We start from the raw sequence: 13,455 nt of genomic DNA, 5'->3' as shown, positions 1-13,455 counted from the left end.
GCACACACCACAGCGCGGCACAGCCGGCCCCCTGCCCAACTGGCCAAGGCCAGCTCCCCACTGCGCCCCCCCCCATCCATGCCCCCCCCCGTCCAGCCCCTGCCTGTCCCCAGTGCCACCGGGGCGATTCGCTGCCCACGGCGGATGCCCGGTGTGGCACGTGCCTGGCAGCCGCAGCCCAGCTTGGCCCCGCTCCCAGCTGCCGCAGGGGCTGCAGCGAGGTGCTGTACCCGGTGCCGTGGTGCCAGGATGGAGCCACCGAGCAGATTTGGGTCGTGGTGCTGGGGCCAGCCCAGCCCAGCGGCACTGGGGTCTCTGTGGATGCTCATGGCCCTGGGCAGGGAGGGTTTCAGGGGTGCCAGCACTCTCCTGGGTGCCACGTGCCGGCTGCTGCCCTGGCCCCCAGCCAGGAGAAGGTGCAGAGCACGGATGTGCCAGCGCCGGGAAATCCTCAGAGCTAATCCCACGGGAGGGGAGGCCTCGGGCGCCCTGCCTGTGCCGGGAGCCTGTGGGGCACCCGGGGGGACACCGGAGCTCTGTGCCCCAAGGAACCCCTGGTGCCAGCGCCGGTGGGTGTGTGGGGCTGCTCCTTGGCCGGGGGCCCCCAGGGACCCCTGCTGGGTACTGGGGCTGCTCCCAGTTTGCGGAGCACCCTGCGGCACTGGGGCGGTGGGGACACCCCGTCACCCTGCAGGAATTGTCCTCGCCCTGAGTCACCGAGTGGTTGCACGGTGCTGTAGCCATGCTGCAGCCGGCACCTCCGGCAGGGAGAAACCCTGGCAGCTTCCAGAAGGATGTGTGGCGCCAGGCTGGCATGGGAGCCAGCAGACCGGGGGAGATGCTGGCCCCAGGGCCGGGGGGCCCTTGCTGCCCCATCCCTGCTCCCAGCGGCACAGCCATGCTCGGCCATGCCCTGGTTGCCCCGAGCGTGCAGGTGCCACCGGCCCCGTGCGGCGCCTCGTTCCCCTCCCGGCACGTTCCTGGGCCACGGCAATTAGCCGTGACTCAGCCGCTCATCTCGGTTCAGAAAACAACCCTGCGCACGGCGCTGCGGCACACGGCACGGAGCCGGCCCTGTACAGGGATCCTTGGCCGGACCTGGCTGCTCAGCTCCCCCGGGGGTCCCCGGGATGGTTGAGGGGCTGGGAGGGACGAGATAAATCCCATGGGGTCCCACCATGGGGTCCTGCTGTGGGGTCCCGCTGTGGGGTCCCACCGTGGGGTCCCGCTGTGGGGCTGGGACCCCCGGCACAGCAGGTCGGTGTGAGGGTGCTGTGAGCAGGGCCCCCAGGCTGGGTGCAGCCGGGACATCCCGGCAGCGGGACGGGGATGGCGGCCGGGGACGATCCATGGGCAGCAGGGCTGGGGCGACGGGGCCACCAAAGCCACCGGGATGGCGGGGTGCTACAGCTGGGCACGTGCCTGCTGTGCCCTGCGCCGGACCCTCAGCAGTCCCGCGGCCGAGCTGTCCCGGGGACCCTCCCAGAGGCCGGAGCTGTGCCCTGGGGGGGCTCCCCGCGGGTCCCCATGCACCCCAACATGGCAGTGCCCTTGCCAACCAGTCCGTGGCACAGACGGGGCACCTCAACCCCCCCTCTCTGATTGTCACATGCCACCGTGCTCAGGCACCAGGGGAGCCCTGCTTGGCAGCAGCGGGGGGACACGTGCGCCCGTGCCCCCTCCTGTGCCATGCCCCCCCCCAGCTGCACCCCCTCCACCATCCCCGGCCTCCCACTGCCACGTCCACCCAGAGGGTCTGGCTCCGGCCCCCTCCCCTGCAGCGAGCACCCCGCTGCTCCCCAGGGACAAGGAGGCAGCTGAAGAATCGTCTCCCAGTGCCAAGGAGTGGGCGCGAGGGCCGGCGGCCGCGTGCCCCGGTGCCCGGGTTGCCGGCGGTGCCGTGCGGCTGTGCCACGTGACTGTGCGCTCCGCTTGCCGGTGAACGCCTGCGTGCAGAGGGATTTATTTTTACTCCAGGCTGGCTGGGTTGTTTACCTTGTTGTACCTTTTCCAGGAAAGGGGGGGGGTGTCTCTGCCAGGGACGGGGGTTTCTTCCTGCCTGTCGCCCCCCCCCCCCCCCCAAGCTGGGCACTGGGGGTCTGGCAGGGTGCAGACCCCCCCCCAGCACTGCAGCCTCGGCACCCACCCGCACTTGGACGCCCTCCAAACCCACTGTGGGGCTGCAGGATCCCTGTGGGGTTCAGGATGCCATCCTGTGCCATCCTGTGCCTCAGTTTCCCCAGCCACAGGTGTGATGCTGCAGGGGGGACAACCAGAGTTGCTGGGGTCTCACCCCGCTTGCGGGGTCCCACACCCTCGAGCCCCCCTTTCATCCCCACAGGGTCCCACTGACAGCAGTGGGTGGGAGGGCAGGAGCCCTCGTGCCGCTGCGGGGTGCCAGGCAGGGCTGGGTGCTCGGGGTTTTGGGGTGTTTTCCTGCCGTGCAGCAGCAGATCCGTGGCTGAAAAGCAGAGCGCAGCCCTGGCTCGTCCCCACGGCTCTTGGCTGGGGCTGACAGCTCTGCGCTGCCAGGACTCGCCTTTCCCCTCCCCGCGGAAAGGGAAAAAAAATCAGGTAAACAAGGCAGGCCTGGCCCGGGGAGGGAAGGCGGGGGCACCCCACGGCAGGCAGGGGCACCCCAACAGCACCCCGGCACCGGGGAATGAGGCAGACCTGGGTTGGGGGGCAGAGACCCCGGGAGGTGCAGGGTCTGGGGATGCAGGATGCATGGGGGCAGGGAGGAGCCGGATCTGGGGGTGCAGGGACCCTGGGGCAGGATCTGGGGGTGCAGGGGTGCACAGATCCATGGAGGTGCAGGATTTAGGGGTGCAGCCGGGTGGGTGCATGGACCCGGGGATCCAGGGATGGCGCAAGGTGCCCGGGGGGGGTGCAGTATCTGGGGGTGCAGGGACCCCGGGAGGGTGCAGGGACACAGAGATCAGGAGGACGCTGGGATATGGGGGTGCAGAAGGGGCGGCAGGGGCCCCGGGGGAGGGGGGCACCTCAGTGTGTTCACCATATGGGGTGGCCCGGGACACCCCCACATGGGGAGCAGCTGGGGTGGGTGGGGGGCACCCCCATGGCCCCTGCCTGCAGGGTGGGGCTGTGGCAGCGCTGGACCCCCCCTCGCCCGCACCCCTCCCAGCCGCGGCCCCATAAATCTCATGCGCTGATGTTTGTGTTCTCGTTGCAGCACCACGGCCCCGGATCCCCGAGCCGCCGAGGGCGGGGGGGGGGCACGGGCAGCGCCGGGGGCCACAGGGGCTCCTTCGGCCTCACGGACCCCCCCCCACCCTGGGCACGAACGATGGGGAACCCGCGCTCCTTTCCCACGCCTCCGTGGCCCCCTATTCGGCCTTCCCAAAACACGGCTCGGCGGGAATGTGGGGCAGCCCCCAGCAGCCCCCGACCCCACGGGGGACACGGCGGCCGCGGGCTTCGGGGCACCGGGCCGGTTGGCGTCTGTGCCAGCCCATGTGAGCGGGCGCTCCCCTCCTCCTCCTCCTCCTCCTCCTCTTCTTCTTCTTCTTCCTCCTCCTCCTCGGGTGCAGGGAGCCCTCTCCATCCCAGCGAGCTGGTTGCGGCGTCACGTGGCGCTGGCATGTGAGCCCTGCTCCATTTTTAGCCCCAGCAGCCCTCCCTGCGCGGCGGCCCTGCTGCAGAGCCATGTGCGGGCGGGCGCCCGGCCGGCACGTGGGCCTGCCGCAGCGGGGACCGGGTGCCGGGAACCCCTCGGTCCAGGCCGGCGCGGCCGCGCGTGGGCGAGCGTGGCCGGTCGGGCGCGCGTACGAGGACGGCCACGCTCTCCCGTGCGCGCGCGCGCGGCGGGAAGGCACGGCTGTCCGTAGGGTTTGGCGCGACACGCGCGGCACCGTGGCGGCGGCGAGAGCCGAGGGGCTTCCCCTGCACCGCGCCGTGGGGTGGTGGCATTGCCACCGTGGCCCGGCCGCCGCGGCGGAGGGGGACCCCGCGACTCGCGGGGGGCTGCTGTGCAGCAGTGTTTGGTGGGGGGGGGACCCCACTGTGTGTGTGTGTCCGTGTGTGTCCCCCCCCGTGAATGCAGCTCTGTGGAGAGCCATGTCCCCCACGTGTCCCCTGCGTGTCACCGGCACGTGCCCTGCGTGTCCCCAATGTCATGGCCCTGTGTGCTGTGGGGGGGGTGTTTGTTCATCGCGGGGGGGGGAATGCTCTGTGTGTGTGTGTGTGTGTGTGTGCGTGCGCGCGCCTACGTGTGTGCACTGGGGCTGCAGTATGGGGGGGGTGCGTGTGCGTGCAGTGGGGCTGCAGTGCCTGCAGGGTGCGCGTGTGCCTGCAGTGGGGGCTGCGGTCCCTCACTGCTGGGGGGGGGGGGGGGCATGCGTGTGTGTGCGTGTACGTGTGCATGTGTGTGCGTGTGCTGGGGCTGCAGTCTCTGCGGGGGGGGGGGGGTGTGTGTGGGGGTGTGCATGCACTTGCACATGTACACCGGGAACCGCAGGCTCTGCAGGGCTCTGTGTGGGTGTTGGGGGGGGGGTGTGAACACCGCGGGGGGGCTGCAGACCCGCGGGGGCACTGGCAGAGCCCGACTCACGCAGGACAAACCCGTCCCCGCAGAACAGGACCTCCCCCCTCCTCGGTTCCCCCCACCCCCCCCGCGTGGGGGGACCGTGGCCGTGGCCCCCCCCTTTTTCTCTCCCCCGGGACAGGGGCTCCCCGCGCCCCGCCGGCTCCCCTCGCCGTGGGGCCGTGCCGAGACCCGACAGAGCCCCGGTGGGCGGCGGGACGGGGCCTGGAGGGGGGGGGGGGGGGGGGGCGGGCACGGGACCCCGGCGCTCTCCGGGCGGAGCCGCCGCGCTCGGGAGCCACCGGGCGGCCGGGCCCCGGTACTGCCGGCCCGGGACCCCGTCCCGTCCCCGTCTCCACCGGGCAGCGCCCCACGCGGGACCAGCGAGTCCCCGCGTGGACACCACCCCACGGCCCGGGAGAGCGGGTGCGCAGGGGGAGCGGGTGGGAACTGTCCCCCGTGGGGGGGGGGGGTGTGTGTGCTCCCGCTCCTTCCCCGCGCAGACCTGCCCCGTTCCTCACCCCCGGGGTCCCGGCACCCCCCCCCTCCCGCCTCCTCCCCGCCCCGGCCGGAGCCACCGCCGGCGCATGCGCACCGAGCCCGGTTTAAAGGTAACCGGGGGCCGCCGCTCGGCCCCGGCCTCGACCCGCCCCCGGTACCGGCCCGCGCCTCCCCCCCCCCCCCCCCCTGCGTGGAGCGGTCCCGCGTGGGGCCCGGCTCGGCCCCTCCCCTGCCCCGCACAGGGGAGGGGGCGGCGGGGCAGCCCCTGCCCGTGTCCCGCGGCCCCCGCCGCCCGGGGCGGGGGATGCGCTACGCTGATGGCGGCGGGGCCCCGCCGCCCCCCGGGCCGCGCAGCCGGTGGTGGTGGTGGTGGCGGCGGCCGCTGCCGCCGCTACGCCGCGTCGTCGAACGATAACGGGGCGGTACGGAACGGTGGGCCCCGGCCATGAGGTCTACCGCCTTCCGGGCGGCCGAGCCGCCGCCGCCGCCGCCGCGGGGGGGGGCAGGAGCAGCAGCAGCAGCAGCAGGAGGAGGAGGAGGAGGAGGAGGAGGAGGGCTCCGCACCGCACCGCCCGCCGCTCCGCCGGCCCCGGGAGCCGCCGCCGCCGCCGCTGGGGGCACACAAGGGCCGCGGCGGCGGGGTGGCGGCGGCGGCGGAGCAGCAGCAGCAGCGCTGGGCCGGGCTGGTGCCGCTGGCCGGCGGCAAGCAGGCCGGCGCGGGGGATGCCGGCGCCCGGCCGCGCTACCAGGCGGTGCTGCCCGGGCGCGGCGCCGGGGAAGGCTCGGCGGGGCCGGGAGCGGGACCGGGAGCGGGGCCGGCCGAGCCGGGCCCTCCTCCTCCTCCTCCTCCTCCGTTGCCGCCGCCGCTGCCCGCCGAGGGCAAGTGGAAGAGCGGTTCGCGGCGCGGCGGGATGGGGGCCGGCGGGGGCTCGCCGGGGCAGGCGGCCTGCCTGCGGCAGATCCTGCTGCTCCAGCTGGACCTCATCGAGCAGCAGCAGCAGCAGCTGCAGGCCAAGGAGCGGCAGATCGAGGAGCTCAAGGCCGAGCGGGACACGGTACGGCGGGGGGGGGGGGGGGGGGGGGGCAGAGGGGGGGGGCGGGGAACGCGGCACAGCAGGGGTTAACCCCCTCCACCCGCGGGGTTACCCACCCAGGGTTAATGCCCCCACCCCAGCACCCCAGGGTCCCTCGGGGTTTCCTCCCACCAACAGGTAAGTGCCCCCCCCCCCCCCGTGGCACCCCAGGGGTTAATGCCCCCCCCCTTGGGGGTTAACGCCCCTCCCCCCGTGGCACCCAAGGGGTTAATGCCCCCCCTTGGGGGTCAACGCCCTCCCCCCGTGGCACCCCAGGGGTTAACGCCCCCCCCCAGCACCCAGGGGGTTAATGTGTGTGTGTCCCCCCCCTTGGGGAGTAATACCCCACTGGGGGGGGGGGGCGTCAGTCCCCCTCCCCAAGATACCCGGGGGTTAATCCCCCCCCCCGGGGGTTAGTGCCCCCCCAGGGGCAATAATGCCCCCGCCGGGGGTTAATACCCCCCCCACAGGGACTATGCCCCCCCCCCCCAGGCACACCCCGGAGGTTAATACTCCTCCAGGGGCTTGATGCCCCCCAGCTACTGATGGCCCCCCCCCGGGGGTCGGTGCCCCCCCCCCCAGACAAAGGCCGGCGGGGGGCGGGGTGACCGGCGGGGGCACAAAGGGCCGGGGCGGGGCGGGCCGGCGGGGGTTAACGGGCCGCCGCCCGTCGCCATGGCAGCGGGCCCGCGGGGGGGCCTTAAAGGGCCCGCGGTGCCTTCCCGCCCCGCCGCGCGGGGGTGAACTTAAAGGGGCCGCGTCACCCTCGTCGCGGGGGGGGGGGTGGGGGGGGTGGTACGGCGGAGCACGGTCACGCGTGGGCCCGCGGGTAATCACCCCGCAGAGGCAGGACCGGCCGCAGCCCTGCCCTGCCCCACCGAGGGGGGGCTGCCCCCCCCCCCCCAGGGATTGGGGGGCCCCCCCCCACAGCCCTGCGAGGCTGCCTGCCTTGCCCCACGCACTCGGGGGGGGGGGGTCCTGCTGGGCATCGCCTATGCTGTGTGCACCCCACTGCACACCTCGGCTGAGCTTTGCCCCCCCCCCGTGCCTGCCCTGCCTGCATTGCCCTATAGGCACCGTGCATTGTCACCTATGGGTGCCCTGCCTGCGTAGCCCTATGGATGCCGTGCGTTGCCCTCCAGGGGACCCCTGCCCGCATTGCCCCCCGCACGCGGCTGCGCCTCGCCGTGCGCTCGCACCCGCATCGCCCGCTCGCCAGGCCGTGCCCGCTCCAGCCGTCCCCGGCGGGGCGGTGGGTGCCGGGTGCCCGAAGACCGCGCTGGCTCGCCCGCCCTGACTGCAGTGGTGGCGGTTGCAGTGGCCCCGGTTGCGGAGGGAAGGGCCGTCCCACGTGGTGCAGCCGGCGCGGCCGCACGGCGATGCCGCGTCCCCGCGGTGTGTGCCGAGTCCTCCAACATGGAGGAGACGCTGCGGCGAGGCTGCGACGGGGCTTCACCGTGGCGCATCCTCCCACGGGGGTTAAACTGCCGGGGAGACGGGGCAGGCGAACCCCGGGAGCTGCTCACAGCTCCTCTCCTTGAGGCTGTGCCCCCCCCTGCAGCTACTTTCCGGGGGGGGGGGATTGGTTCTCGGGACCCCCCCCTGCTGTGCTTTGCCAAGTCGACCCCTCTAAATGGCCGCAGCTCCTGGCTGGTGGGGACGGGCGAGGGTCGGGGATGGGTGACCGAGGGCAGGTGTCACCGAGTCGGGTGCTCGCTCTCAAATGAAGCCCGCATCTAATTATGAACCGCCCTCTCCCTCCCCAGGGCCGGCGGCGCTGCCTCGGCACTCGGGAAGGATGCAGCAGTGGTCGAGACCCCCAAATTGCTCCTCGAAACGTGCAGGGTTTGCAGCTGGCCGCAGCCCTCCTGCCACGGGGATGGGCAGCGCCGGAGGGGGAGAAGCAGCCAGAGTGCGAGTGGCCATTTTGTGCCGTTTGGACATCTTAGCCCCGGCCTGCCAGCACTGCAGTTGAACTGTCCGGGGGTGCGATGCCCGCAGCACCCGGTGCTCGTTGCAGACGCTGCCCTTGGCCTCTCGTCCCCTCTGGGAGGGCAGGCGTTGAGCCACGGCACTCCCGGTGTGCCGGGAAGCCCGCGGTGCCGGCTGAGCCCAAGTGGGTATGGCTCAGGCACCGTTTAGGGTCTCCTCGCAAACGTGCTCCTGCACCGCGAGCATTGCCAAGAAGTTGCCAGGTAAATGCCAGGACGGGCACAGTTTGCCACGGGCAGAAAGCAGGCAGGGCACCGCGGCGGTGTGGCACGGGGTCCTCTGCCGGTCCTGCACCGCGTGCGACGCCTGTGCCAGACCGCTTCTGCGAGCGGCTGATGGCTCAGGTGTGGGTGCTGCGGGTCAGCTCTTCCCCGGAGTGTTTCCCTGCCGTCGAAGGGATGTGCAGGCAGGGCACCGTGCAGGCAGCTGCCCGGGGAGCAGGGGCGCACGCGGGGTTCACCCCCGGGGAGCGCACCCGCGAGGTGAGCCCTCGCCCTGCGTTGCAGCTCCTTGCGCGGATCGAGCGCATGGAAAGGCGGGTGCAGCTGGTGAAGAAGGACAGCGAGCGGGAGAAGCACCGCATCTTCCAGGGCTTCGAGGTGGAGGAGAAGCCGGAGGCGGAGGCGTGCGAGAAGCTGCCGCTGGAGTGTCCCCAGGATCTGCTGGAGCCCCCCCCGACCCTGCAGCCCAAGCACTTCCCCTACGGCAGGAACGGGAAGGGGCATAAAAGGTAGAGGGTGCCTGGCTCTGCTTGCGTGGGGCCTCGGGGGGAAGGTGGGGGGACCTTCCCCATGGCTTGGCCCCCCATCTGTGGGGCTGGCACTACCCAGGGCACTGAGGTGCCAGCCCAGCCCAGCGACCCTCGAGCCGCTCGGAGAGGCTGCCTGGCACTGGGAGCGCATCCCATCGAGCACTGGCGCTGGCCAGGGGGAACCTCGTGAAAGTCTGGGCGAGGAGGAGGGGGAGTCCCGAAATGCCAGGGAAGCCCCTCTCGCCTTCAGAAACTTGCCTCCGGCCGGCCCTGGTGTGAGCGTGCCGGTAGTCTCCCACGGCAGCCCCTGTGCTTGGTGAGGATCCATGCGCCCGGCTCAGCTCCTCTTCCTCCCGCAGGAAGCCGACGTTTGGGAGCGCAGAGAGGAAGACGCCCGTTAAAAAACTGGTGTCCGAGTTCTCGAAAGTGAAGAGTAAAACTCCAAAGCACTCCCCGGGGAAGGAAGAATCGAGCGGCTCCTTGTCCGAAACTGTTTGTAAACGAGAACTGCGGAGCCAAGAGACTCCAGAAAAACCCAGGTCGCTCCTGGAGACCCCGCTCCGAGCCTCGGTCCCACTGAAGGGCCCCGGCGCCCACCCCAAGGAGAAGGGCTTCTTCAGCAGCGAGACAGACGACCTGCCCTATCTCTCAACCACGGAAATGTACTTGTGCCGTTGGCACCAGCCGCCCCCGTCGCCGCTGCCGTTGCGGGAGCCCTCCCCAAAGAAGGAGGAGACTGTAGCAAGTAAGCGATGGAGAGCCCGCCGCGGCGCTGGCACCACCGTGCCGGGTGTTGGGGCAAAGCCGCCGGCCAGAGAGGGGCTCACCCGCCTCGGGGCGGCTGGGGAATGGGGCTCGGCACCCTCACCCTGAAGCCAGCAAAGGGCAGAATCCCGATCGCGGTGGGAGAGGTGCAGCCGGTCATGCCGTGCCGCTGGCTCCTCCCGCGGCAGCAGGTAGCAGCTCTGGTGCCGGCGATGGGCTCTCCTGAACCACGTCTCCGGCTTACCCTGCTCCGGCGTGTGCCGGGCTGCCACTGCCTGCATGGCCGAGCCAAGGGCAGCGCGCTGGGCAGGGCTGCCGGCCCCGCTCCGCTTTAGCCGCCCGGTTTGCCAAGCAGCCCGTGTGCCCGTTTGAGCGAGGGGTGAAGCAACTTCCCGTTTGCGGTTGGGAAACGTCTCTCTGGCTTGTGCCACCGTGGCACAGCACGGGGTTCCTCCACGGGGTCGCCTGCTGCCCCCGAATCCGGTGCCTGTCCTGCCGGCTGCCCCTTCCCAGCCGGTCTCCTCGGGTCCTGCAGCATGGTGAGCACCGGCGGTGAGGAGCACTGGGCTGTGCCAGTCGCCGATGCTGCCGGCGGAGGCTGCGCTGGATGGCCGAGCGCTCTGGCGCGGGGGGAGCTCGGTGTGTCTCCTCTCGGAGCGGCTCAGGTTTGCTTGCGTGCTTGGCTGGGGGGATGGCGATGAGCTCTGCCTCCCCGTGGGCCCCCCCCCCCCCTGGCAAGCTCCCGCTGCCCTCAGCCGGTGGCATCGCCCAGCCTGGCTCAGGACGGGGGTTTGGGGGAGGCTGAGCGGCACCCTCCAAGGGAGGGATGGGCTGGAAAAGAGCAGCGAGGCGGTGGGGATGGGGCTGGAGTGTGGGGCCGTGGGGGTCCCAGCATGGGGCTAACAGCCTGGCCTCTCGTCCTGCAGTTCCGTCTTGGAGGGACCATGTCGTGGAGCCCCTGAGAGACCCCAACCCCTCGGACATCCTGGAGGTACGTACGCCGCCCCGGCGGGTGCAGCGGCTGCTGTCAGAGCCGGCGTTGCCGCAGGCTCCTTCCCGGCTGTTTCACCGCTCCAGGAGAGTGGCTTGTAGCATTTGCTGCCGCTGCGGGTCTGGTGGCATCTTGTCCCCTCGTCCGGCACAAACGGCACGGCAAACCCCGGCTGCAGTTGGAGGGTTGGGGTGGGGGTGAAGGGCCAACCCCTCTGTGCCGTGGCGGCTCTGGCTGTCGGCTCGGGGCTGTGCCGGGGCTGCCAGCGCCAGGCGGACGCGCTCATCCCCGTCTGTCCTTGCAGAATCTGGACGACAGCGTCTTTTCCAAACGGCATGCGAAGCTGGAGCTGGATGAGAAACGAAGGAAAAGGTGGGAGCAAAGAGGGTGATGGGGGTCTGGGGGCTCCCGGCAGAGCGGGTGGTCTGCATCTGCTCCTGCAGGGATGGGTCCTGGGGTGTCACCAGGAGCGGGGGGACACGGGACCCGGCCGCCCGCAGCGCAGCCGGAATGGGAACCAGAAACGCTGCCGGAGAAGGGATGCTCCCGCATTGCTGCCAGTGCAGTGGCCCCGGCAAAGCCCCCTGAGCTCCCCGGGAGGGTCGAGTCGCCTGCCTGCTCCCTGCCTGCAGTTTCTCACTGCCCCCCCCCCACCCGGGGGCATCACGTTTTCCAGGTGGGACATTCAGCGGATCAGGGAACAGAGAATTCTACAGCGGCTGCAGCTCCGAATGTACAAAAGGAAAGGAATTCAGGAGTCAGAGCCTGAAGTTACCTCATTTTTCCCTGAGCCAGATGACGGTGAGTGTCTTTGGCATTGGGGGGCAGGCAGGGGTGTTGGGGGGCAGGCAGGGGCTGTGTAACACTCCGGTGTCTCTCCCGCAGTGGAAAGCTTGCTCATCACCCCATACCTGCCTGTCGTCGCCTTTGGCCGGCCCCTACCAAAACTGACCCCACAGTGAGTACCGGTGTCACCGGTGGCGGGAGGGGACGGAGCTGGGCTGAGCCGGGCACCGCTGCTCGGGCCGGCATCCTCGGCGTTGCCCGCCGGGATGGTGCTGGCATGTTTTGGGTCGGGGTCGGTGCCTCGCGGCGCGCTGACGCCGGCTCTGCCCGCAGGAACTTCGAGCTGCCCTGGCTGGACGAGCGCAGCCGCTGCCGGCTGGAGATGCAGAAGAAGCAGACGCCGCATCGGACCTGCCGTAAATAGCGGAGCCGCCGGGAGCTCCGTACATCACCGGGTCGTGCCAATGGCCGCTGCCCTCTCCTGCCTTCTCGTTGACGGATGGTTTAGTTCCTCCGTGACCCCGGTTTTGTTCTCTTGGGTTTTGCAACACGTTTCCTGGACTTGTCCGCCCGTGCTGGCAGCCGTATCCCCAGCGGCACCGGTCAGCTACCGGCCGAGGCTTCCCACCGGCTGCTCCGGTCCCGGGGGCAGTGGGCGAACCCCAGACCCTGCCTGCCCATCCTGCCCGTCCTCGCTGCCTGCCGCAGCTCCGCACGCTGCCCCTGCCCTCCCGCAGCCGACGTTCGGTTTATTTTGGACATTTGGCTTCGAGCCGCGGGCGGGAGCACGGAGAGCGCCGGGGCCAGACCCCGGTGTCAGGGGGTGCCGCGTCCGCCAGCCAGGGAGGCCGCGTCCTGCCAGGACTCTGCCCGCCGCTGCCTTCTTGTTACGTTTAGTTAGAAAATGGGATAAACACCGGTTTGCGTCCAAGTGGTGTGAGAGGCGGCAGCGGGTGCTGCCGGGGGGTCCCAGCGCTGCCGGCCTGTGCCCTGCTGTGGCGAGGAGCGGGGTGCTGGAAAGTGCCGGGAAGCCTCTTTGTTTTTTTCCCCCCCCCCCCCCCCCTTCTTGAGCGGCTGTAATGGGGTCAGAGGGGAGAGTTTAAAAACAAAACTTTTTTTTTTTTTTTTTTTTGTGAAATAGAAATCCTATACGCACAATTTTGGTTTTTTTTTTAATTTTTTTTTTATAATTTAAATGTTTCAAGGTTGGCGAGGTGTGCCGTAAGGAGTTGGGTTGGTGCGAGAGCTGGGGCCGTGTCCGCTCTGCTGCAGCATCCCCTGTCCCGACCGAGCCCCCCCCCCCGGTGCCACTGGACCCCCCCCCCAGCCCTGACCCCTGGGTGCTGGGGACCGGACCCCTGCGGTGCTGCCGGATGGGTTGGGGGTTGGGGGGGTCTCTGCGTCCCCCACTCCGGCCAGGCTCTCCCCGGCCTCCCCTTCAGCAGAGATTAAATAGGAAAAACGTTCCGTTTCTTTTCTTGTCTCGTCTTTTCTCCCGTCCCATCCCGTCCCTGCGTGGGTCCTGTGCCCCCCCCCGAGTTTTATTCCCCCTGCACCGCACCCAGCTGCTTTCTGGCACCGAGGTTAATTAGCGGAAGGAAACTTGTTTTAAAAAAAAGTTTTTTTTAAAAAAACAAAACTAAAAAAAAAAAAAACACCAAAAGAAAGGAAATGTGTTTAAAAAAATAAATAAATAAAGTTATAAACACGTTAGCGGTGGGCGCTGCCCGTCCTGCCCGCGGGGGGGGGGGGGGGGGGGGGGGGGAGGAGACGGGGGGGTGTCACACGTGGACACACCCGCGCGCGCGCCTTTTTTTTTTTTTTTTTTTTTTTTTTTACAATAAACGAGGAAAACGGACGCTGCGTGCTGATGGTGTCTGCTTGTCTCGTCCGCCCCCCCTCCGTCCCCGCGCGCGCATGACGTCATTTCCGCCGCCGTGACGCCACCCGCGCCGTGACGTCGACGCCCTGCCCGGCGCGCGCCTGCCCCCTGCCGGGGAGCGAGAGCGGGCGGGGAGGGGAAGGAGCGGCCGCTCGCTCGCTGCCGCAAAGG

General features: G+C 70.1%; 2 protein-coding genes across 2 annotated transcripts; both read left to right on the top strand.

Moving 5' to 3' along the window:
* Positions 1 to 4,444: 4,444 nt before the first annotated feature.
* Positions 4,445 to 5,624, top strand: LOC115345041 (basic proline-rich protein-like). The gene is made up of 2 exons (XM_030023237.1): positions 4,445 to 4,882; positions 5,033 to 5,624. Exons 1-2 carry the CDS (start codon positions 4,446 to 4,448, stop codon positions 5,457 to 5,459), a joined length of 864 nt encoding a protein of 287 aa, XP_029879097.1. The 5' UTR covers position 4,445; the 3' UTR covers positions 5,460 to 5,624.
* Positions 5,563 to 13,061, top strand: MSL1 (MSL complex subunit 1; the record flags this gene model as incomplete). The annotated part of the gene is made up of 8 exons (XM_030023236.2): positions 5,563 to 6,099; positions 8,616 to 8,839; positions 9,220 to 9,605; positions 10,552 to 10,616; positions 10,921 to 10,988; positions 11,293 to 11,417; positions 11,502 to 11,574; positions 11,736 to 13,061. Coding segments are annotated over 8 exons (1,569 nt in total), but the record flags the coding sequence as incomplete, so codon positions are not given.
* Positions 13,062 to 13,455: the final 394 nt, after the last annotated feature.

This window comes from Aquila chrysaetos, chromosome 8, assembly GCF_900496995.4.
Source record: "Aquila chrysaetos chrysaetos chromosome 8, bAquChr1.4, whole genome shotgun sequence".
Lineage (NCBI taxonomy): Eukaryota > Metazoa > Chordata > Aves > Accipitriformes > Accipitridae > Aquila > Aquila chrysaetos.
The sequence above is the reverse complement of the archived record's forward strand: the minus strand, read 5'-3'. Positions and strand labels throughout refer to the sequence as shown.